This window comes from Blennius ocellaris, assembly GCF_963422515.1.
Source record: "Blennius ocellaris genome assembly, chromosome: 12".
Lineage (NCBI taxonomy): Eukaryota > Metazoa > Chordata > Actinopteri > Blenniiformes > Blenniidae > Blennius > Blennius ocellaris.
In genome coordinates this window covers 27,837,912-27,861,961 of record NC_137661.1, presented here as the reverse complement: position 1 = coordinate 27,861,961, position 24,050 = coordinate 27,837,912, and the positions used below count along the sequence as shown (strand labels likewise).

Below are 24,050 nucleotides of genomic sequence, written 5' to 3'. Positions count from 1 at the left end.
TGGCCCCGCCCCCCCTGCACTACTTGTGCCCCTTGCTGGTCTTGAAGGACACCTGCAGGACCTTGTCCCCCAGCCGGTATCCATGGAGACTGTGTATGGCCATGGCGGCGTCCTCGTAGTTGGACATGGTGACGAAGCCGAAGCCTTTACACTTGTTGGTTCCAAAGTCCCGGATGACCTTGACGTTCTCCACGGCGCCGAACGGCCCGAACATCTGCCACAGGACCGCCTCGTCCGCCTCCTGCCCCAGGTTGTACACAAAGATGCACCACCCCGAGGTGGGCGGGGCCGAGCAACTGCCCCCCTCTGCACCGTGGTCCACGCTGAGGGGGGAGAACCTGGAGGGGGAGGGGAGACAGTCAGAGAGGGCGGGGCTACTGGGGGGAGAGGAGATTGTCAGAGAGGGAGGGACTACTGAAGGAGGCGACAGTAAGAGAGGGAGGGGCTACCAAAGCGGGAGGAGTATGTCTGAGAGGGAGGGGCTACCAAAGGGGGAGGAGACTGTCAGAGAGGGAGGGGCTACCAAAGGGGGAGGAGATTGTCAGAGAGGGAGGGGCTACTGGGGGGGGTGGCTGTCAGAGAGGGCAGGGCTAATGATGGGGGAGGAGACTGTCAGAGAGGGCGGGGCTACCAAAGGGGGAGGAGATTGTAAGAGAGGGAGGGGCTACTGGGGGGATGGCTGTCAGAGAGGGCGGGGCTAATGATGGGGGAGGAGACTGTCAGAGAGGGCGGGGCTACCAAAGCGGGAGGAGTCTGTCAGAGAGGGAGGGGCTACCGAAGGGGGAGGAGACTGTCAGAGAGGGAGGGGCTACCGAAGGGGGAGGAGACTGTCAGAGAGGGAGGGGCTACCGAAGGGGGAGGAGACTGTCAGAGAGGGAGGGGCTACTGAAGGGGGAGGAGACTGTCAGAGAGGGCGGGGCTAATGACGGGGAGGAGACTGTCGGAGAGGGCGGGGCTACCGGGGGAGATTGCCAGAGAGGGCGGGGCTACCGAAAGGGGAGGAGACTGTCAGAGAGGGCGGGGCTACCAAAGGGGGGCAGTCAGAGAAGGAGGGGCTACCGAAGGGGGAGGAGACTGCCGGAGAGGGCGGGGCTAACAGGGATGACAGGAAGTATCGGAGAGGCTCTGCACCTGAACCGCTGCGCCTGGTGGTGGATGGGTCCTCCGTAGCGCCGCATCTGCCCGTGGTGACCCTGCGTCGCCGCCCCGCCCGCACCGCCCCCCTTCGCCTGGTTGGGATTGGCAGCGAACTTGACGGTGATTGGCTCGGGGCAGCCGGGGGGTGTGTGGCCGTGGAGCTGCCGCACGGCGTCCTCCGCCTCGGCGCGCTTATCAAAGCGGATGAAGGCCACACCGCGAGACAGGCCTGTTGGGGGGTGGAGGTGTGTAAGAGGTGGACTGGTGTGAGAGGTGGAGTGGTGTGAGAGGGCAAGTGAGGGGTGGAGGGGTGAGATAAGTTGCCGTACCGGGAGGTTCTGTACCTGAGGCCTGGTCCACCAGAACACGGGAGTTTATAATCCGTCCGTAGCGGGAGAACATGTCCTCCAGGTCCGGCTGGCTCAGTGTGCGCGGCAGGCCGCTGATGTACAGGTTAGCATCTTTGATGGTGTCCGAGCTCGGCCGTGCATACGACACCTGTTAGCATGTTAGCATTGTTTTAGCGTGGCATTAACATGGCATCAGCATGGCATTAGCATGTTACATGTTTAGATAAAAAAAAAAATACAAACATCCAGAAAAATAAAGGAAAAAAAACCAACAACAAATAAAACAAAAATAACAGGAAGTACCTGTTGCCCCCTGCTGGGGGGGGATAGAAGGGTAGAAGGGGGCAGGGGGCAGTTACCTTGATGGTTTTAGACTGTAGCCTCAGGCCGTTGAGGGTACTGATTGCCCTCTCGGCATCGCTAGGGGTAACAAAGTTAACAAAGCCGTAACCTAAACTGTGGCCTAGAGAAACACAAAGAAACAAAAAGAACTAAAGAACATGCCTGAATAACATCAGGAGAACATCAGTGGAACATCAAAAGAACATCAGTGGAACATCAGGAGAACATCATCAGGAGTTTCTGAGCCGCCTCCCCCATATAAATGAATTACGCCCAAAATAAACTGACGCAACGACGCCAATATGCGAGGAGACGCGGAGCTGCAAAGACATGAGGCAAAGATAGAAATGTGCAAATATAAGGATCAAAGATAAAAAGGAGAAAAGATAAAAAGATGTAAAGATAAAAAGGATGTTAAGATAAAAAAGATGTAAAGATAAAAAGGATGTAAAGATAAAAAGGAGCAAAGATAAAAGGATCAAAGATAAAAAGGAGCAAAGATAAAAAGGAGCAAAGATAAAAAGGATGTAAAGATAAAAAGGAGCCAAGCTAAAAAAAGGTGTAAAGATAAAAAGATGTAAAGATAAAAAGGATGTAATGATAAAAAGGAGCAAAGATAAAAAAGGCGTAAAGATAAAAAGGATGTAAAGATAAAAAGGATGTAAAGATAAAAAGGAGCAAAGGTAAGAAGGAGCAAAATAAAAGGATGTAAAGATAAAAAGGATGTAAAGATAAAAAGGAGCAAAGATAAGAAGGAGCAAAATAAAAGGATGTAAAGATAAAAAGGAGCAAAGATAAAACAGGATGTAAAGATAAAAAGGAGCAAAGATTAAAAAAACACGCTAAGATACAAAAACGTGAGGACAACAAGAGGTGTCGACATTTAAGAGGCGGGAGGCGGCGGCGGCTCAGAATCAAAATATTTACTTGTTTACAAAGTTTAAACCTGAAACAAAGAAAAACAAACAAAACAACAAGTTTCAAAATAAAAACTTTGATCAGAATCTGGGTGATGTGTTATTGTAAAAGGCTGTGACGTCATCACCCAGCTCTGATTCAACCAATCAGCATCAAGAACCTCAGAGAACACCTGGAGAACAACAACAAACATGTAAGTAAACAATTGACATTTAAAAACAATTGACCTTTAAAAATAATAAACATTTCAACAGCATTTAGAAATCTACATTTAAAAACAGCCCAAAATATCAGGTAAAAACAAATATTGTACTCACAATTTAAAAATCTAAAAAAAAAATGAAAAGTTGAAAATAATGACTTTAAAAAGAATGAACATTAAAAATAAATAAAAAAAATACCAAGAAAATAAACTAAAGATTAGAAATTATTAGAAACTAATTAAATAAAAATTCCCTCCATACTGCCAACTAGTACCCCTCCATAGTACCGACTAGTACCCCTCCATAGTACCGACTAGTACCCGTCCGTAGTACCGACTAGTACCCGTCCGTAGTACCGTCTAGTACCCCTCCGTAGCACCGATTAGCAGCCCTCCGTAGTACCGATTATTAGCCCTCCGTAGTCCGATTAGTACCCCTCCATACTGCCGACTAGTACCCCCTCATAGTACCGACTAGTACCCCTCCACACTGCCGACTAGTACCCATCCATACTGCCCACTAGTACCCCTCCATGGTACCGACTAGTACCCCACCATAGTACCGAATAGTACCCCTACATAGTACCGACAAGCACTCCTCCATATTGCAGACAAGTGTCCCTCCATAGTACCGACTAGTACCCGTCCGTAGTACCGTCTAGTACCCCTCCGTAGCACCGATTAGTAGCCCTCCGTAGTACCGATTATTAGCCCTCCGTAGTCCGATTAGTACCCCTCCATACTGCCGACTAGTACCCCCTCATAGTACCGACTAGTACCCCTCCACACTGCCGACTAGTACCCATCCATACTGCCCACTAGTACCCCTCCATGGTACCGACTAGTACCCCACCATAGTACCGAATAGTACCCCTACATAGTACCGACAAGCACTCCTCCATATTGCAGACAAGTGTCCCTCCATAGTACCGACTAGTACCCCTCCATAGTACCGACTATTACCTCTCCATAGTACCGACTAGTACCCCTCCATAGTACCGACTAGTACCCCTCCATAGTGCCTCTCCATAGTACCGACTAGTACCTCTCCATAGTACCGACTAGTACCCCTCCATAGTACCGACTAGTACCCCTCCATAGTACCGACTAGTACCCCTCCATAGTACCGACTAGTACCCCTCCATAGTACTGACTAGTACCCCTCCATAGTACCGACTAGTACCCCTCCATAGTACTGCCAACCAGCTCAGCGTTAAATCCGTTCCATCTACACTCTTGTTGACATCACAGCCAAGATGGCGGCGGCTCACAAAGGTTGCTTGGCAACGCTCGAGAACCACGACTTAATTCAACTGGTTCTTCATTGTCGTTGACTAGTGGATGACAGAACTACTTTTTTATTACTTTCTTTAAAGTTTTTTTTTTAGTGTCATGAACACTTTAAAATAGTTAAAAAATTAAGTTAGTAGCTCAGATCTGGTAAAGCCTCGCGGCTTTTTCGTAGTACTTCTGTGGAAACATTTTGTCAAATGGTTAACAGCCATCACACCATTCCAAAACTTTCCACAGGTCTTTACGTGCTTCCTTACACGCTCCCAAACAAAAGTCCAGCGGAAGAAGAAATAAAAAAAGGATTAAGAAAAATGTAAATAATTAATTATAGCTCGTCTGCCAGCTTATCTACATAATAAACATTTAAAATAAACAATTTTGAGAATTAAACACTTAAAATAAATATACATTACGCTAGGAATAAACATTAAAAAAAACATTGCCTTTAAAATAAAAACACCTCAAAATTATAAACATTCTAGAAATAAAAAAAACAAGAAAAAATATTTTGAAGTAAATAAATACCAAGAAAATTTTTACTTACTAAAAAAAAAAAACAATAAATATAAAAAATGACTGCACCATTCCCGCATTATTCAAAAATACAAATTTATGGAAAAAAATGTAATTTAAAAAAAACAAAAACACTCCCAATGATTAAATGTACCAAAAAAAATACAAAAAAACAAAACATTCCAAAAAAATAAATAAAAATTTTTTTAATATAGCATTTAAAAATAAAGAAAAAAAACATTCAAAATAACCCACGATGTAGAAGAACAACAAATTACATTGTAATATTTTCTAAATCGTACGTTAAAGAGACTGAGGTATCTCAGCTCCGTCTTATTTAACGTGAGTGAAGTGGTGCGACGACGAGGACTAAAGGCCTCCATGCTTTCTGCGCCGCTCGTGTGACCGACCGCTCTGATTGGTGCAGAACACGGCCGGGACGCCGTCGTAGCCCTGTGGTGCCCGTTCCGTAACAACAACCCCCAAAAATATCCCCGCTTCTTTCTCCTCCTTTCCTAAAGTACTTTACGTTTCCCTCCTCGCTCGAGTTCTGAGCGCTAGCCTGCTGCGCGGTAGCCCGCTACACATTAGCCTGTGGCGCGTTAGCCTGCTGCATCGTTAGCGTGTGCAGTCGGAGCGCCCAGTTCGCGCCGTCGACCCCGGAGGGGTTGGAAGAGACCCTCGCGTACAGGGTGCAGGACCACTCCGATGTCACGCACATCAAAGCGGACACTTCAAAGCACGGACTGGCTTTAAGACCCGGTTTCCATGGCGACGTTTCAAGTGAAAACGCCCTCGTCTTCGCATTTTTCGTTTCAGCAAAGTTGCGCGTTTCCAAAACGTTCGGAAAACGGAAGTGGCGGAAACACTGAAAATGATGTAGTTTTCATGTTGGGCCACTAGTTGGTGCCGTTTGTTTTTGTAATGAAACCACACACACACACACATGCAGCAGAGAACAAGATGCTATCTACACGAGCAATGGGAGAACACGGGTATTCTGGAGGACAGACAGCCAAGCTGGAAGGTATTGTGGTGACCGTCAAAATAAAAGTCCCAGGAGAATATGGACCGGGATTCACGACACCACGGAGGGAACATCGTTCTGACTGGCAACGTTCTACCAGTTGCCGCCAACACGAGCGACCAGGAGACTTTATCACAGCCTCGTATGAAATCAACAATAATGAAAACAATGATAGAAAAACAGGTTTGGTACTGGAGTATCGGTATCGGCGGAGATCCACGTTCAGGTATCGTTCGATCGGAAGTGAAACAACGTGGACTGGTGCTTCCCTGATTCCAATACTAATGGGCAATAGATAAAAGTAGAACTGAATGAATTCAACTGAACCGTTACAGGAATTATTTGCACAAAATAATTCAGCGTGGCAAAATGCGAACGCGTGGCGCTCGTGGAAAACTTGATCTCCGAACACTTCGGCCGGTTTTCCGCTCAGAAAAACAAAAGGAGTTCCAACTTGAGGGCAACTTCCGGGAGTTAGGAGGTAAAGCCTCGGGTTCAGAACGGAGACGATGGACTGCTCCGGGTCGTGACACACCGACGGCACTTTTAACGTACGACACCGAACCTTCGGCGGCGTGTCGGCGGTGAGAACCGTCACACGTGTTCTTCTGTAGAGGCACGTGTGTCAAACTCCCGCCACGTTGTTTTATGTGGCCTGTGACGGCTTCAAGGTCTGATCGGCTTAAGATTAATACCGTATTATACCTAATATACCGTATTATACCTAATATACCGTATTATACCTAATATACCGTATTATACCTAATATACCTAATAGATGTGCAGTGCGTGTGTACAATCCTTGGGTCTATTGGGTCTACTGGGAAAACCACCACGCACACTGCAGGTCTAGCCCCCTCTGACCCCGGTTCTGCAGGTCTAGCCCCCTCTGAGCCCGGTTCTGCAGGTCTAGCCCCCTCTGAGCCCGGTTCTGCAGGTCTAGCCTCCTCTGAGCCCGGTTCTGCAGGTCTAGCCTTCTCTGAGCCCGGTTCTGCAGGTCTAGCCTCCTCTGAGCCAGGTTCTGCAGGTCTAGCCTCCTCTGAGCCAGGTTCTGCAGGTCTAGCCTCCTCTGAGCCAGGTTCTGCAGGTCTAGCCTCCTCTGAGCCCGGTTCTGCAGGTCTAGCCTCCCATGAGCCCGGGTCTGCAGGTCTAGCCTCCTCTGAGCCCGGGTCTGCAGGTCTAGCCTCCTCTGAGCCTGGGTCTGCAGGTCTAGCCTCCCATGAGCCCGGTTCTGCAGGTCTAGCCTCCTCTGAGCCCGGGTCTGCAGGTCTAGCCTCCTCTGAGCCCGGGTCTGCAGGTCTAGCCTCCTCTGAGCCTGGTTCTGCAGGTCTAGCCTCCTCTGAGCCCGGTTCTGCAGGTCTAGCCTTCTCTGAACCTGGGTCTGCAGGTCTAGCCTCCTCTGAGCCCGGTTCTGCAGGTCTAGCCCCCTCTGAGCCCGGTTCTGCAGGTCTAGCCTCCTCTGAGCCCGGTTCTGCAGGTCTAGCCTCCTCTGAGCCCGGGTCTGCAGGTCTAGCCTCCTCTGAGCCCGGTTCTGCAGGTCTAGCCTCCTCTGAGCCTGGGTCTGCAGGTCTAGCCCCCTCTGAGCCCGGTTCTGCAGGTCTAGCCTCCTCTGAGCCAGGTTCTGCAGGTCTAGCCTCCTCTGAGCCAGGTTCTGCAGGTCTAGCCTCCTCTGAGCCTGGTTCTGCAAGTCTAGCCTCCCATGAGCCCGGTTCTGCAGGTCTAGCCTCCTCTGAGCCCGGGTCTGCAGGTCTAGCCTCCTCTGAGCCCGGTTCTGCAAGTCTAGCCTCCCATGAGCCCGGGTCTGCAGGTCTAGCCTCCTCTGAGCCCGGTTCTGCAGGTCTAGCCTCCTCTGAACCCGGTTCTGCAGGTCTAGCCTCCTCTGAGCCCGGTTCTGCAGGTCTAGCCCCCTCTGAGCCCGGTTCTGCAGGTCTAGGGAGTTTTTTTCTCCCCACAGTTGCTTCAGATTTCTCACGTAGAATTGTCGGGTTTTCTCTGTAAAAGTGTCTTCAAACGATTGTTGTGTTTCTATAAATAAAGTTGAATTGAACTGAATCTCACCTCAAACCAACACCTTAAAAAAAAACCCTGCAACTTCTATCGCAGCTTTTTGGAAACGCGCCGGTGAAATCGGGGATTTTGTCTGCAACCACCACAGAGAAGACGGAGAGTTGTCCCGTTTTGAAGAGGACAGCTGGAGTGTGGCCACGTTGAGCATGTAGCACCTAGCATGTAGCACGTAGCATTCTGGTTTGGTTTGGGCACGTCCCTATTTATGAGCCGTGATCGATCACGGTCTCATTGAACCCGGGTTACCACTCAGCCTGTAGCTGCAGAGAAATAAACAGCTGATACACATTAAAACTCAGAAACATGATTTTCTACCTTAAAAACAAACAGGAACATTACAATAAAAAGAACATGTTGGAAAAATACTAATCTGTTATAAAAAAATTGAAACATTTCATAACAAAACACTTTATTTAAAAGATAAAACCAGTGTGAATTTTTGGGATTCTTTTCAATTTCCCCAAATAAGAAAAAAAATAAAAAATAAATAAAATAAAAAGATAGATATTTTACTGAATCGGCTCGTCCAGCAGCCACACGAAAAATGAAGGAGGAAGTTTTTACTCAAGTAAAAACTGAAAGTAATCAAAGTGTTGCTGAAAACCAGTACAAGTTCCAATACAAGGTTGTACTTTGAAGTGATTCCGTCAGTAATAGATTACACTGATGATGAATTACCTGCCACCTTGTCCCGGATCAGCTTGGCCGAGTCCACCTGTCCCACCGTGCTGAACAGGCTCCTCAGCTCGTCCTGGTTCATGCTCTGAGGGAGGTAGTTCACGATCAGGTTGGTCCTCGAGTCCTCGTCCTCCAGGAGGTTCTCCAGGCCGTTCCCCAGGTCCTGGAGGGACCAGGAGAGACGTGGTGAGGAGGGACCACAAGAGACGTGGGGAGGAGGGACCACAAGAGACGTGGGGAGGAGGGACCAGAAGAGACGTGGGGAGGAGGGACCAGAAGAGACGTGGGGAGGAGGGACCAGAAGAGACGTGGGGAGGAGGGACAAGAAGAGACGTGGGGAGGAGGGACCAGAAGAGACGTGGGGAGGAGGGACAAGAAGAGACGTGGGGAGGAGGGACAAGAAGAGACGTGGGGAGGAGGGACCAGAAGAGACGTGGGGAGGAGGGACCAGAAGAGACGTGGGGAGGAGGGACAAGAAGAGACGTGGGGAGGAGGGACAAGAAGAGACGTGGGGAGGAGGGACCAGAAGAGACGTGGGGAGGAGGGACAAGAAGAGACGTGGGGAGGAGGGACAAGAAGAGACGTGGGGAGGAGGGACAAGAAGAGACGTGGGGAGGAGGGACAAGGGGAGGAGACACGGTGTGGAGGGACCAGAGGCGACATGGTGAGGAGGGACCACAAGAGACGTTGGGAGGAGACACGGTGAGGAGGGACAAGGGGAGACGTGGGGAGGAGGGACCACAAGAGACGTGGGGAGGAGGGACAAGAAGAGACGTGGTGAGGAGGGACAAGAAGAGACGTGGTGAGGAGGGACAAGGGGAGGAGACACGGTGAGGAGGGACCAGAGGCGACGTGGTGAGGAGGGACAAGGGGAGACATGGGGAGGAGGGACCACAAGAGACGTGGGGAGGAGTAACCGGTGGAAACACGGTGAGGAGGGACCAGAGGAGGAGACATGGTGAGGAGACACAGTGAGGAGGGACCAGAGGAGGAGATACAGTGAGGAGGGACCAGAGGAGGAGTCACAGTGAGGAGGGACCAGACGAGGAGACACAGTGAAGGAGAGGAGGACAGCAGAAGGAGGACATGGTGAGGAGGGTCATCGGCAATTCAGAGCACTTCTTACCTTGGACGTTGGTCCTTTAACGTCCAGCTGACCGTCTCTGACATCAGAGTTCTGAACCTCACACACCTGAAACACACACACACACGTTACACACCTGAAACACACACACACGTTACACACCTGAAACATACACACACGTTACACACACACACGTTACACACCTGAAACACACACGCACACACACGTTACACACCTGAAACATACACACACGTTGCACACATGAAACACGCACACACGCGCGCGCGCACCTACCTTCAGGTACCGGAAGTGTCCTCTCCTCATCGCCATGGTTACAGCCCCTTTACGTTTTCAGTCTGCAGTTAGGGTTCACATGTTAGTGCATCACGATACTGGTTTTTTTTTTGGTTTTTTTTAAACTAATGTTCCATTATTTATAATGAGAAGTCACCTTTAATTCGCTGACGTGCGCATTTCACGTGCAGCTAACATTGTTAGCATCGTGTTAGCTAAACCGAGAGCTACAGCGGCTAACAACGCACGGCTGCTTTCATCGCGTCCCTTACCTGCACGGATGCAAACGCGTCACGCTGTATAGCTGGTGCCTTCTCTTCAACTGGAGACGAACCGCGAGAACGTTTTTAATTTGTGAAGAAATACAGAATTAGCCGCAGCGCAACGAGAGCGTCTCCTGTGGAGGGACGTATCGCGAAATCGCGCTCTGGTAGATTCAACTGTCGCGAGATCTCCGAACAATAAGAACAGCTCGGTCGAGGGGAAGTATCGTGAGATCTCCGCACAATAAGAATCACAGCGCCCGCGGAGGGACGTATCGCGAGAGTTCAGTTCTTCTTCGTGGACCGTTATTTCCGAAATGCAAACGTCAACGACGAAGAAGAAAAAGAACAACAAGGGCCGTGACGTCACGGCGGTGTAAACAAAGACTTTAGCGGTTAGCATCCCGGGCTAACGGACTCGGAATCGGAGACTGCGAGAGATGGACTGAACTAAGCCGAGACCAGAACCATGTCCATGGAAGACCCGTTCTTCGTCGTTAAGGGGTCAGGACAAGAACCTGGCAAACACCAGGCGAACAGCAACACTAACTTAAGCGAATTAGTGGCTTACAAAACACTGGGAAGGAGGTGGAGGACTAAAGAGGAGGTGCTGTCTCCACAGGGAGGTGCAGGAGGAGCATGGAGGAGGTGCAAGAGGAGTATAGAGGAGCTGCAGCAGGCCTAAAGATTAGGGTGCTGGATGAGTAAAGAGATGCTGTCTCCACAGGGAGGTGCTAGAGGAGGTGCTGCAGGAGTAAAGATGAGGGTGCTGGATGAGTAAAGAGATGCTGTCTCCACAGGGAGGTGCTAGAGGAATTAGAGGAGGTGCAGCAGGAGTAAAGGAATAGGGTGCTGGATGAGTAAAGAGATGCTGTCTCCACAGGGAGTTGCAGGAGGAGGTGCTAGAGGAGGTGCTGCAGGAGTAAAGATGAGGGTGCTGGATGAGTAAAGAGATGCTGTCTCCACAGGGAGGTGCTAGAGGAATTAGAGGAGGTGCAGCAGGAGTAAAGGAATAGGGTGCTGGATGAGTAAAGCGATACTGTCTCCACAGGGAGGTGCATGACGAATAAAGAGAAGGTGCTTTTTCCACAGGGAGGTGCAGGAGGAGTAAAGAGGAGATGCTGTCTCGACAGGGAGGTGCAGGAGGAGGTGCTAGAGGAGGTGCAGTAGGAGTAAAGATTAGGGTGCTGGATGAGTAAAGACGATTTGCTGTCTCCACAGGGAGGTGCAGAAGGAGGTGCAGTCCGCTCAGAGTCTCCACCACAGATGGAGGGAACTGAGACAGGAAGTGGGCGGAGCCTCCAAAGAGGAGGTGGAATGGACGACCAATGAGCTGAGGAACTGCCTGCGGTCCATCGAGTGGGACCTGGAGGACCTGGAGGAGACTGTCAGTATCCTTCAGACACGCCTACGAACGTATAGCATCGCGTCTCTGGACGAGTCCTAACGAGTCCTGTGTCCTAACGACTCTGCTGTCCTAACGAGTCCGGTGTCCTAACGACTCTGCTGTCCTAACGAGTCCGGTGTCCTAACGAGTCTGGTGTCCTAACGACTGCTGCTCTAACGACTGCTGTCCTAACGACTCTGCTGTCCTAACGACTCTGCTGTCCTAAAGGGTCTGGTGTCCTAACGACTCTGCTGTCCAAACGACTGCTGTCCTAAAGAGTCTGGTGTCCTAACGACTGCTGTCCTAAAGAGTCTGGTGTCCTAACGACTGCTGTCCTAAAGAGTCTGCTGTCCTAACGACTGTTGTCCTAACGACTCTGCTGTCCTAACGACTCTGCTGTCCTAACGACTCTGCTGTCCTAAAGGGTCTGGTGTCCTAACGACTCTGCTGTCCTAACGACTCTGCTGTCCTAAAGGGTCTGGTGTCCTAACGACTCTGCTGTCCAAACGACTGCTGTCCTAAAGAGTCTGGTGTCCTAACGACTGCTGTCCTAAAGAGTCTGGTGTCCTAACGACTGCTGTCCTAAAGAGTCTGCTGTCCTAACGACTGTTGTCCTAACGACTCTGCTGTCCTAACGACTCTGCTGTCCTAAAGGGTCTGGTGTCCTAACGACTCTGCTGTCCAAATGACTGCTGTCCTAAAGAGTCTGCTGTCCTAACGACTGTTGTCCTAACGACTCTGCTGTCCTAACGACTGCTGCTCTAGCGACTCTGCTGTCCTAACGACTCTGCTGTCCTAACGAGTCTGGTGTCCTAACCTGTTTCTTAACGTGTCTCACATCCTGACGTGTCTCTGAACAAGTCCGGTGTCCTAACAAGTCCGGTGTCAAAATGTGTTTCTCAATATACCTCGTTTCCGAGCGTGTCTTTTCCTGACCTCCTTGAATGCATCGTGGAATCAAACCCCAAGAAATTCAACCTGGACGAAACTGAGCTAAAGACCCGGAAAAACTTTATCGCCACCACCAGGCTGACAGTCCAGGTAAACTTTATTCATGAATATACAAACTTTATTTGTAAAGACAGGCCAACAGTCGAGGTACAACTATATTGATAAATACGTAAACTTTATCTATAAGGACGGGCTCAGTCTGTGTTTGTTGTTGCTAGGCGATGAAGGAGCAGATGTCTGGTCCCACTGCTGCCTCCACCGAAAGGCAGAACCGGGTACAGGTAGGTTCTGGGGTTCTCTGGGACCACTTGGAAATACTTGGAACAGTCGGCCCCTGACGGGAAACCCTCTGCTGTGCGTTGAGGTTCTACAGGGGGACCGGGGCTCTCAGGGGCCCGCCTGGCCGCCGGGGCCCCTGTACCAACCAGTGGACCGCCAGCTGGAGACCGCCAACTCTCAGTTCATCGAGGAGCAGCAGACCCAGCAGCAGGTACTCCTGCAGAACCAGACCCCTTCCACACCCCTCAACAGGCCCTGATGGGTGGTTGTGGTTGTGGTTCTGGTTCTGGTTCCGGTCCCTCCAGCTGATGGCGGAGCAGCAGGACGAGCAGCTGCAGCTGGTGTCGGGAACCATCGGAGTCCTGAAGAACATGTCGGAGCGGATCGGCATGGAACTGGACGAGCAGTCCGTGTGAGTACCACGGGGGGTTCCGGGTTTCTGCACGTGGCCCCCTGGTTCCGTCCTGGTCCTAACCATGTCCCCCCCCCCCCCCCCCCCCCCCCCCCCTCCCCTGTAGGATGCTGGACGACTTCAGCCACGAGGTGGACCACTCCCAATCCAGACTGGACAACGTGATGAAGAAGCTGGCCAAAGTGTCCCGCATGACCAGCGGTACCACTGGGTTCTTGGGCGGGGGAAGTTCTCCAGACCCCCCCCCTCACTGACTCCGGTCTCTGTCTCCCTGCAGATTACCGTCAGTGGTGCGCCATCGGGGTCCTACTGGCTGTTCTCTTTGTCATCATCCTCTTGTTCTTCATCCTCTGATCGTCCATCGTCCTACCGGACTCTACCGGACCCTGCCGGACTCTACCGGACCCTGCCGGACTCTACTGGACCCTGCCGGACTCTACCGGACCCTGCCGGACTCTACTGGATTCTGACGCACTCCACTGAACCCTGCCGGACCTCAACGGACTCCACCACACTCCTAACGGACTCTCTCAGACTCTGTAGGCTCATTTGACCCAGTCCATTTTGTCTGACCCTGGTCTACCCGGTTCTAGCAACACGAAGACCTGTTTCTCTTCTCGTGGTTCATTCTTCAAAGTAAAAGACTTCACACACTAAGACTTGAGTCTAAGGCTTTTATTTCTGGTTCTTGGTCCACTTCAAGGCCCTCAGGTCGGGGTCTACGGGTCATCGGGCGTCAAAGGTTTAGGTTCCTGGCACTTGGGGGGGTCTAGAGTTCAGGCTCCTGACGGTTGGGGTCTAGGGTTGTAGTACCTGGGTCTGCATGTCTCTTTCCTGATCCTGATCCTGAACCTGGGGCCGGTTCTAGCACGATTAGCACATCAGATCCAATCTGGAGGGACACAAGAGTCCAGGGCCGGTCCAGGGCCGGTCCGGGACCTCCCTGCTGAGAGACCGAGACCAGTACCCGAGAGACACAAAGGCTGGTGGTGCATCACGTCCCCACAGCACCGCAGGTCTTAATGGTCCTCAGCGGGTCTGCAGTCCACAGACCGGTCCCAGGTGGTCTCCCGGAGGACCGGCGAGTCCTGCGCTCAGAGGGGACGGACCGATCAGGAACTCACCAGGCCGAGGCACTTCTTCGGGGAGCCGGGGGACTTCCTGCTGGCCGGGGGGGCCGGGCCGGACACGGCGGAACGGGGTCCAGGACTAAGCCGTTCTGGGTCCGGGAAGTGAACCGGTCCAGGCTGCCGGCTCGAGTCCGGCTCAGTCGGACGGTGGAGAAAAGACGGCTCAGGGAAAGACGGGGGCTTTGGTCTCTGACCAGGACCCTGCAGGGAAGAGGTCCACAAGAAGAACCGCGTCAGCAGACACGACCGGGACCAGGACCAGGACCAGGACCAGGACCGGGACCGGGACCAGGACCAGTATTTCTGTTGATGCTTTTTAAATTTTCAAATTTGACTTTTCAAACTGAATTTCAGTCACTATTTGCTGCAGTGTCTTAATTAATTTGTATTTATGAGTAAAAAAAAATGCAGTTTAATGTGAAAATGACAAAGTAGTTCTGTTAAAACGTTTCAAATAGAGTTTTGAGCCACACTGGCTTCCGTAGAGCCGGAGGACAAAGTGGACTCACGGTTTGGGAAGCGGAGCTTCGTCGCTTCTGATTGGCTCCGTCACCGGGTCACTTCCGGTTGTGGGCGGGGCTTGGCGCTCTGTAGAACAATCAGAACTTGAATGTGAAGTTGTTGATCGACGACTGCGTGGTGATTGGTCCGTTTGTTTTTTTTTGTTGTTTTGTGTTTTTCAGTACCCCACCTTTATTTTTATTTAATTTTTTGTTTTGTTTTGTTTTTTTTATAGTTATTTATGGTGGGGTTTTTTTGTTTGTTTTTTTATAAAAAAAATTTTTAAAGAAAAAAAACTCTCACCTGCTGCTGCCCGGTTGGCCCCGCCTCCCTGTGATGTCACCAGTGATGTCACACAGTTGTTGGGGGGACAGAAGGTGGCTGGGGGCCGAGGGGGCGGGCTGTAGGGATTGATTGGCAGGTCTTCGGTGGGCGTGGCTTCGGGGTCCCACGGGGAATCGAGCCCCCCACCTTTAGCCCCGCCCCCAGGTGCGACGCAGCCGATGTAGGTCTCTCTGATGGGCTCGGTCCGCAGTCTGAGGCGGTGCCTGGCGAGGCCCCGCCCCCTTTCCGCCGCCACCTGTGGGGGCGGGCGTGGCTGGAGGTTTCCACCCACGTACAGGCGAGGGTCCGGTTTGGGGGCCAGGACCCCGGCCGCCCGGCTCCCCGCCGGCCTCCGCCGTCGCTCCCGGCGACGAGACTCCGCCTCCACTTCCGTCTCGTCTTCAAACCGCAGGCAGCGCCTCAGAGGCCCCCCCGAGGCCCCGCCCCCTGAGACCCCGCCCCCAGAGGCCCCACCCCCCCCACGCACCTGTTCACACAGCCAGACCCCCGACCTGCAGGCACAGCAGAACATCAGTCCACTCTGTGTGTGTGTGTGTGTGTGTGTGTGTGTGTGTGTGTGTGTGTGTGTGTTACTCACAGAGTGTGTGTGTCGGGGGTCAGCAGCCGGTGGTCTCCTCTCACGGGTTTCCTCATACAGGTTCGGGGGTTAGCGTTGGTCTGGCAGGCGTCACTCTGCTGTTGCCGTGGAGACAGAGCCCCTGAGGCAGAGGGGCGGGGCCAGAGCTGTGATTGGTGGATCAGACAGGGGAAGGAGGATTAACAGATCAGAGGACTAATTAAGCTGAGTAGACTTTAAATCAGCACAACACAACAGAACAATAACAGAACAACAATAGCACAATAACACAACAGAACAATAACAACAATAACACAACAGAACAATAACAACAATAACAGAACAACAACACAACAATAGCACAACAGAACAATAACACAACACAACAATAACAGAACAGAACAATTACACAACAGAAACAGAACAGAACAATAACACAACAGAACAATAACAACAATAACAGAACAATAACACAATAGAACAACAATAGAACAATAACAGAACAACAACACAACAGAACAATAACACAACAGAACAATAACACAAGAGAACAATAATACAACAGTAACACAACAGAAACACAACAGAACAGAACAACAACAGAACAATAACACAACAGAACAATGACACAACAGAACAACAACTGAACAATAACACAACAATAACACAACAGAACAACAACACGACAATAACACAACAATAACACAACAGACAGCATTAACCAGTCAGCATGAACCAGTCAGTATTAACCAGTCAGTATTAACCAGTCAGCGTTAACCAGTCAGTGTTAACCAGTCAGTATTAACTAGTCAGCATTAACCAGTCAGCATTAACCAGTCAGTATTAACCAGTCAGCATTAACTAGTCAGCATTAACCAGTCAGCATTAACCAGTCAGTGTTAACCAGTCAGCATTAACCAGTCAGCGTTAACCAGTCAGTATTAACCAGTCAGTATTAACTAGTCAGCATTAACCAGTCAGCATTAACCAGTCAGTATTAACCAGTCAGCATTAACTAGTCAGTATTAACCAGTCAGCATGAACCAGTCAGCATTAACCAGTCAGCATTAACCAGTCAGCGTTAACCAGTCAGCATTAACCAGTCAGCATTAACCAGTCAGCATTAACCAGTCAGCATGAACCAGTCAGTATTAACCAGTCAGCATTATATAGTCAGTATTAACCAGTCAGTATTAACCAGTCAGCATTAACTAGTCAGCATTAACCAGTCAGTATTAACCAGTCAGCATGAACCAGTCAGTATTAACCAGTCAGCATTAAATAGTCAGTATTAACCAGTCAGTATTAACCAGTCAGCATTAACTAGTCAGCATTAACCAGTCAGTATTAACCAGTCAGCATTAACCAGTCAGTATTAACCAGTCAGTATTAACCAGTCAGTATTAACCAGTCAGCATTAACCAGTCAGTATTAACCAGTCAGCATTAACCAGTCAGCATTAACTAGTCAGCATTAACCAGTCAGTATTAACCAGTCAGCATTAACCAGTCAGCATTAACCAGTCAGCGTTAACCAGTCAGTGTTAACCAGTCAGCATTAACCAGTCAGCGTTAACCAGTCAGTATTAACCAGTCAGTATTAACCAGTCAGCATTAACCAGTCAGCATTAACCAGTCAGTGTTAACCAGTCAGTGTTAACCAGTCAGCATTAACCAGTCAGTGTTAACCAGTCAGTATTAACCAGTCAGCATTAACCAGTCAGTATTAACTAGTCAGTATTAACCAGTCAGTATTAACCAGTCAGTATTAACTAGTCAGCATTAACTAGTCGGCATTAACCAGTCAGTATTAACCAGTCAGTATTAACCAGTCAGTATTAACTAGTCAGCATTAACCAGTCGGCATTAACCAGTCAGCATTAACCAGTCAGTATTAACCAGTCAGCATTAACTAGTCAGCATTAACCAGTCAGTATTAACCAGTCGGCATTAACCAGTCAGCATTAACCAGTCAGTATTAACCAGTCAGTATTAACCAGTCAGCATTAAATAGTCAGTATTAACCAGTCAGCATTAACTAGTCAGTATTAACCAGTCAGTATTAACCAGTCAGCATTAACCAGTCAGCATTAACCAGTCAGTATTAACCAGTCAGTATTAACCAGTCAGCATTAACCAGTCAGTATTAACCAGTCAGCATTAACCAGTCAGCATTAACCAGTCAGTATTAACCAGTCAGCATTAACCAGTCAGTATTAACCAGTCAGTATTAACCAGTCAGCATTAACCAGTCAGCATTAACCAGTCAGTATTAACCAGTCAGTATTAACCAGTCAGTATTAACCAGTCAGTATGAACCAGCCAGCATTAACCAGTCAGTGTTAACCAGTCAGCATGAACCAGTCAGTATTAACCAGTCAGTATTAACCAGTCAGTGTTAACTAGTCGGCATTAACCAGTCAGTATTAACCAGTCAGCATTAACCAGTCAGCATTAACCAGTCAGTATTAACCAGTCAGTATTAAGGCAGACTATGAATGTGGCTCGTGACGCTACACCTCGTGTACAGTAGGTGGCGGTATGAACTCAGATGTTCGCAACCCGCCAATAAGTGGAAGAAGAAGAAGAAGAAGCATTAGCAGCAGCAGAGGAAGATGGCGGCCCCGGTGGAGGTGATGCTCAGCACCGATTCGGCCTCGCCGCTGTGGAACTGCTCGGTGTTCGACCTGGACACCGGCTCCAGCCTGCTGTCCTACCGGGGAGGGAGCAGCGCGGCCCGGACGCTCTGCCTGCTGCGGGGGGACTTCCTGCTGTCCGCCCCCCCGGGGAAGAACTTCATCAACGTGTGGGAGGTGCAGAGGAAGGTACGCACACACACACGCACACACACACACACACACACACACACACACACACACACACACACACACACACACACACACACACACACACACACACACACACACACACACACACACACTTACACTTGCGCACATGTGTCCCGCGGCGCTCGTGAGGAACGGTTTTCGTGATCGCCTTTCCTAACTCCTTCAGGAAGCCTCCTAACACCTTTCCTTAACTCCTCTAGGAAGCCTCCTAGCACCTTTCCTATCTCCTCCAGGAAGCCTCCTAGCTCCTTCATGAAGCCTCCTAACACCTTTCCTAACTCCTTCAGGAAGCCTCCTAACTCCTCTAGGAAGCCTCCGAGCACCTTTCCTTAACTCCTTCAGGAAGCCTCCGAATACTTTTCCTAACTCCTTCAGGAAGCCTCCTAACTCCTCTAGGAAGCCTCCTAACACATTTCCTAACTCCTCTAGGAAGCCTCCGAGCACCTTTCCTTAACCCCTTCAGGAAGCTTCCTAATACTTTTCCTACCTCCTTCATGAAGCCTCCTAACTCCTTTCCTACCTCCTTGTGTCCTCAGGACCAGCTCCAGCAGAAGATAGTGTGTCCAGGTGTGGTCACTTGTCTCACAGCTTCACCTGACGGTCTCTTCCTGGCGGCCGGCGTCTCGGAGGCCGTCTACCTGTGGGAGGTTAGTGTCCCGCTGTCCTCCACCCGCCATCCTCCACCCACCGTCCTCTGTGTCCTCCACCCGCCGTCCTCCACCTGCCGTCCTCTGTGTCCTCCACCTGCTGTCCTCCACCCACCGTCCTCCACCTGCTGTCCTCCACCCGCCGTCCTACACCTGCTGTCCTCCACCCGCTGTCCTCTGTGTCCTCCACCCGCCATCCTCCACCCGCTGTCCTCTGTGTCCTCCACCTGCTGTCCTCCACCCGCCGTCCTCCACCCACCGTCCTCTGTGTCCTCCACCCGCTGTCCTCCACGTGCCGTCCTCCACCCGCTGTCCTCTGTGTCCTCCACCCGCCATCCTCCACCCGCTGTCCTCTGTGTCCTCCACCCGCTGTCCTCCACATTCTGTCCTCTGTGTCCTCCACCTGCTGTCCTCCACCCGCTGTCCTCTGTGTCCTCCACCTGCTGTCCTCCAGCCACCGTCCTCTGTGTCCTCCACCCGCTGTCCTCCACTTGCTGTCCTCCACTTGCCGTCCTCCACCCGCTGTCCTCCACGTGCCGTCCTCCACCCGCTGTCCTCTGTGTCCTCCACCCGCCATCCTCCACCCGCTGTCCTCTGTGTCCTCCACCCGCTGTCCTCCACATTCTGTCCTCTGTGTCCTCCACCTGCTGTCCTCCACCCGCCGTCCTCCACCCACCGTCCTCTGTGTCCTCCACCCGCTGTCCTCCACTTGCTGTCCTCCACTTTCCGTACTCCACCCGCTGTCCTCCACGTGCCGTCCTCCACCCGCTGTCCTCTGTGTCCTCCACCCGCCATCCTCCACCCGCTGTCCTCTGTGTCCTCCACCCGCTGTCCTCCACATTCTGTCCTCTGTGTCCTCCACCTGCTGTCCTCCACCCACCGTCCTCTGTGTCCTCCACCCGCTGTCCTCCACTTGCTGTCCTCCACTTGCCGTCCTCCACCCGCTGTCCTCCACGTGCCGTCCTCCACCCGCTGTCCTCTGTGTCCTCCGCCCGCCGTCCCGCCGTGCTGACAGGTGTGCGTCTCCCCCGTCCAGGTGTGTTCGGGGAAACTTCTGTCCGTCCTCAGTCGCCACTATCAGGACGTCACATGTCTGCAGTTCACCGACGACGGAAGTCACTTTGTGTCTGGAGCCAAAGACAATCTGGCTCTGGTGTGGAGTCTGTCCAGGTGTGTGTGTGTGTGTGTGTGTGTGTGTGTGTGTGTGTGTGTGTGTGTGTGTGTGTGTGTGTGTGTGTGTGTGTGTGTGTGTGTGTGTGTGTGTGTGTGTGTGTGTGTGTGTGTGTGTGTGTGGGTGTGTGGGTGGGTGGGTGGTCGGCCCATGTAAAAACCCAGGTGTGTGTGTTCCAGTGTGGTCCAGCTGGATTTAAGCCCCGCCCCCGACCCTCGCCACATCCTGTCTCGTCACTCCCTGCCAATCACAGACCTGCACTGCGGCATGATGGGAGCTCAGGGACGGATCGCCACCGCGTCTCTGGACCAGACTGTCAAGGTACACACACACTACACACTGTACACACACACACTACACACTGTACACACTACACACTGTACACACACACACTACACACTGTACACACACACACTACACACTGTACACACACACTCACTACACACACTGTACACACGCTGTATAAACACCCTGTGTGCCCCTGGCCCCGCCCCCTGGCCCTGGCCCCGCCCCCTGCCCCCCTGCAGGTGTGGGAGCTGTCCTCAGGTGAGCTGCTGCTGTCTGTCCTCTTTGACGTGGAAATCATGGCGGTGACCTTTGACCCCTGCGAGTACTTCCTGTTCTGTGGGGGAAGTGACGGCAACATCTTCCAGGTGTCTCTGTGCAGCCAGGTGAGTTGAGCGCCGCAGTAATCTGATTACAGTTCGAGAGTGTCGGCTCGCCGTCGTTCACCCACGTTTTTTTTTTTTTTTTTTTAAATTTTGGAACGAAGAACCTGAGTCGGGACCGGTCGTTCCAGTCCGGCGGCGAGGGGAACCAGGTCTTCAAAGGACACCGGTGAGACCCCGACACCCCCCCCCCCCCCCCCTCGCCCCGACCTGCAGCAGAGCGACCTCTGACCTCTGACCTCTGGCCTCAGGAACCTGGTGACGTGTCTCTCCGTGTCCATGGACGGCTCGCTGCTCCTCTCGGGGTCGCATGACGAGACGGTTCGCCTCTGGGACGTCCAGAGCAAGCAGAGCGTCCGCTGTGTGTCCCACAAAGGTCAGCCCCCCCCCCCCTCCCCCACCCGTCCCGTCGCTCCCACGAAACTAAGCCCCGCCCCCTGCCGGTCCTTAAACGCTAAGCCCCCCCCCCCCCCCCCCCCCTCTGTCCGTCTTCAGGCCCTGTGACGAACGCCGTCATCGTGGCGGCTCCGGCCAACATGTTCGTTCCGGACAGTCGTCCGTCGGTTGCTCTGCCGCGCTTCAGTCGACACCTGCTGGTGTCGGACGGCGATGACACGGGCGAAGTGTGTGTCCGCCCGGGGCTGCACACACAGGTGAGGACACACACACACACACACACACACACACACACACACACACGGACGGCGACCTGCGTGTCGTGGGTGACGGTGTGCGTCCCGTTGTCAGGACGAAGAGGAATCGTACCTGCAGAAAGCCGAAAGACTCAACTCGTTGATGGACGCCGTGACGGACAAGGTGAGGGGTGGGGGTGGGGGTAGGGCTTCGGGGTGAGGCTGGGGGGCGGGGCCTGAGGCCACGCGCTCATTTCACCGTGTTCTTGGTTCCAGTCGGTCTTCGGCGACGGAGAAAACTCCAAGGTCCGAGTTGCCGAGCTGGAAGAGGAAGTTCAGACCCTGAAGAAGGTCAACAAAGACTTGTACGAGTTCTCCAGTCAGCTGCTCACCAAACCCTTGTAAGGAGACGACGGGACCCCAAAGAGACTCCTTGACGGAACTGGCGTAGAGACTGGACGGAACCGGCGTAGAGACTGGACGGAACCCGGGTAGAGACTGGACGGAACCCCGTAGAGACTGGACGGATCCTGCGTAGAGACTGGACGGAACCCCGTAGAGACTGGACGGAACCCCATAGAGGAGACTGGACGGAACCCGCGTAGAGACTGGACGGAACCCGCGTAGAGACTGGACGGAACCCGCGTAGAGACTGGACGGAACCCGCGTAGAGACTGGACGGAACCCCCGTAGAGACTGGACGGAACCGGCGTAGAGACTGGACGGAACCGGCGTAGAGACTGGACGGAACCCGGGTAGAGACTGGACGGAACCCCGTAGAGACTGGACGGAACCTGCGTAGAGACTCCTTGACAGAACCTGCGTAGACACTGGACGGATCCTGCGTAGACACTGGACGGAACCCCGTAGAGACTGGACGGAATCCGGGTAGAGACTTGACAGGACCCCGTAGAGGAGACTTGACAGGACCCCCTAGAGACGTCTTGACGGAACCCCGTCGAGACGTCTTGACAGACCCTCATAAAAACAAAACATACACGTGAATATTTTTCTGCGTTTTTTGAATAAAGTTGTTTTTGCACTGTGAAAAGTTGTGAGTGTTTCTTTGTTTACTTTGACCTTAACTAGCTGAGATGGGTTTGTGTGCTAGGGTTTGATCCTCGGGGGGGGGGGGGGTTCTTCACTAAGGGCCCGTCCACACCAGGAACCCGGTTCCCCTAAACCAGATGTTTGTGGTAGTTACCAGGGTGGCACAGTGGTTTACTAGTCAGGTGTGATTGTGCACTGCTAGGCCAAAAGTAGTACGAGTGGAAACCCAACACTAGTAAGACGCAGTCGTTCTACTAGTACGCGGTACTACCGTCTTACTGGTGAGGACGAAGGGCTTAGGGTACGTGGACCTTGTCAAATGGGGTTCTGCTGCGTTCAAACTGCTCACGAGGAAGCAAGAGTCCAAACAAGGGTTCTGATTGGTTGTTATGATGTGTGGAGTCCAGGTGGGGTCCAGGTGGAGTCCAGGTGAGGTCCAGGTGGAGTCCAGGTGAGGTCCAGGTGGAGTCCAGGTGAGGTCCAGGTGGAGTCCAGGTGAGGTCCAGGTGGAGTCCAGGTAGGGTCCAGGTGGGGTCCAGGTGAGGTCCAGGTGGAGTCCAGGTGGGGTCCAGGTGGGGTCCAGGTAGGGTCCAGGTGGAGTCCAGGTGAGGTCCAGGTGGAGTCCAGGTGAGGTCCAGGTGGGGTCCAGGTGAGGTCCAGGTGAGGTCCAGGTGGGGTCCAGGTGGAGTCCAGGTGGGGTCCAGGTGGGGTCCAGGTGGAGTCCAGGTGAGGTCCAGGTGGAGTCCAGGTGAGGTCCAGGTGAGGTCCAGGTGGAGTCCAGGTGAGGTCCAGGTGGGGTCCAGGTGAGGTCCAGGTGGAGTCCAGGTGAGGTCCAGGTGGAGTCCAGGTGGGGTCCAGGTGGAGTCCAGGTGGGGTCCAGGTGGAGTCCAGGTGAGGTCCAGGTGAGGCCCAGGTAGGGTCCAGGTGGAGTCCAGGTGGGGTCCAGGTGGAGTCCAGGTGAGGCCCAGGTGGAGTCCAGGTGGAGTCCAGGTGAGGTCCAGGTGAGGTCCAGGTGGAGTCCAGGTAGGGTCCAGGTGAGGTCCAGGTGAGGTCCAGGTAGGGTCCAGGTGGAGTCCAGGTAGGGTCCAGGTGAGGTCCAGGTGAGGTCCAGGTGGGGTCCAGGTGGAGTCCAGGTGAGGCCCAGGTGGAGTCCAGGTAGGGTCCAGGTGGGGCGAGAGTCTCAGGCTCATAACCACCAGGGGAGGTTAAGCGTTTTTATATTTCTATTTATTCTTTTAAATTGTTTTATTCTTATCTGTAGTTTTTTTTTAATGTGTTTGTAGTTTTTAATCTGTTTTTATTTGT

General features: G+C 52.2%; 3 protein-coding genes across 5 annotated transcripts; 2 read left to right on the top strand and 1 right to left on the bottom strand.

Moving 5' to 3' along the window:
• Positions 1 to 10,347, bottom strand: LOC308137952 (ELAV-like protein 1). 2 transcript variants are annotated; one of them, XM_080506860.1, is made up of 8 exons: positions 10,178 to 10,347; positions 9,906 to 9,967; positions 9,654 to 9,719; positions 8,528 to 8,690; positions 1,847 to 1,950; positions 1,467 to 1,635; positions 1,132 to 1,366; positions 1 to 338 (listed from the first exon to the last, which is right to left on the bottom strand). In XM_080506860.1, the coding sequence occupies exons 2-8, from the start codon at positions 9,939 to 9,941 to the stop codon at positions 20 to 22; spliced, it is 1,092 nt and encodes a 363-aa protein (XP_080362986.1). In that variant the 5' UTR covers positions 9,942 to 9,967; positions 10,178 to 10,347; the 3' UTR covers positions 1 to 19. The 2 variants fall into 2 exon arrangements, with proteins under 2 accessions (XP_080362986.1, XP_080362987.1); XM_080506861.1 differs by having other exon boundaries at positions 1,482 to 1,635; positions 10,178 to 10,346.
• Positions 10,348 to 10,489: 142 nt separating this feature from the next.
• On the top strand, positions 10,490 to 13,848 carry stx6 (syntaxin 6). 2 transcript variants are annotated; one of them, XM_080506066.1, is made up of 8 exons: positions 10,490 to 10,672; positions 11,390 to 11,560; positions 12,503 to 12,596; positions 12,725 to 12,787; positions 12,880 to 12,996; positions 13,091 to 13,197; positions 13,304 to 13,398; positions 13,475 to 13,848. In XM_080506066.1, the coding sequence occupies exons 1-8, from the start codon at positions 10,638 to 10,640 to the stop codon at positions 13,549 to 13,551; spliced, it is 759 nt and encodes a 252-aa protein (XP_080362192.1). In that variant the 5' UTR covers positions 10,490 to 10,637; the 3' UTR covers positions 13,552 to 13,848. The 2 variants fall into 2 exon arrangements, with proteins under 2 accessions (XP_080362192.1, XP_080362191.1); XM_080506065.1 differs by having other exon boundaries at positions 10,492 to 10,672; positions 12,871 to 12,996.
• Positions 13,849 to 18,333: 4,485 nt separating this feature from the next.
• Positions 18,334 to 22,737, top strand: wdr18 (WD repeat domain 18). The gene is made up of 10 exons (XM_080506897.1): positions 18,334 to 18,553; positions 19,114 to 19,224; positions 20,261 to 20,394; positions 20,575 to 20,716; positions 20,923 to 21,066; positions 21,168 to 21,232; positions 21,315 to 21,439; positions 21,559 to 21,716; positions 21,811 to 21,879; positions 21,972 to 22,737. The coding sequence occupies exons 1-10, from the start codon at positions 18,344 to 18,346 to the stop codon at positions 22,098 to 22,100; spliced, it is 1,287 nt and encodes a 428-aa protein (XP_080363023.1). The 5' UTR covers positions 18,334 to 18,343; the 3' UTR covers positions 22,101 to 22,737.
• Positions 22,738 to 24,050: the final 1,313 nt, after the last annotated feature.

What these genes read in the sequence shown, in the direction of transcription:
- stx6 (XM_080506065.1), top strand. Translation starts at nt 10,638, where the DNA reads ATGTCCATGGAAGACCCGTTCTTCGTCGTTAAGGG. An exon ending in AAAGGCAGAACCGGGTACAG is followed by an intron (nt 12,788 to 12,870) that starts GTAGGTTCTGGG and finishes CTGTGCGTTGAG; the next exon opens with GTTCTACAGGGGGACCGGGG. An exon ending in AGCAGCAGACCCAGCAGCAG is followed by an intron (nt 12,997 to 13,090) that starts GTACTCCTGCAG and finishes CGGTCCCTCCAG; the next exon opens with CTGATGGCGGAGCAGCAGGA.
- wdr18 (XM_080506897.1), top strand. Translation starts at nt 18,344, where the DNA reads ATGGCGGCCCCGGTGGAGGTGATGCTCAGCACCGATTCGGCCTCGCCG. An exon ending in AGGCCGTCTACCTGTGGGAG is followed by an intron (nt 19,225 to 20,260) that starts GTTAGTGTCCCG and finishes TCCCCCGTCCAG; the next exon opens with GTGTGTTCGGGGAAACTTCT. An exon ending in AGGTGTCTCTGTGCAGCCAG is followed by an intron (nt 21,067 to 21,167) that starts GTGAGTTGAGCG and finishes TTTGGAACGAAG; the next exon opens with AACCTGAGTCGGGACCGGTC.
- LOC308137952 (XM_080506860.1), bottom strand. Translation starts at nt 9,941, where the DNA reads ATGGCGATGAGGAGAGGACACTTCCGGTACCTGAAG. An exon ending in GACACTTCCGGTACCTGAAG is followed by an intron (nt 9,720 to 9,905) that starts GTAGGTGCGCGC and finishes TGTGTGTTTCAG; the next exon opens with GTGTGTGAGGTTCAGAACTC. An exon ending in CTCAGGTACAGAACCTCCCG is followed by an intron (nt 1,367 to 1,466) that starts GTACGGCAACTT and finishes ACCCCCCAACAG; the next exon opens with GCCTGTCTCGCGGTGTGGCC.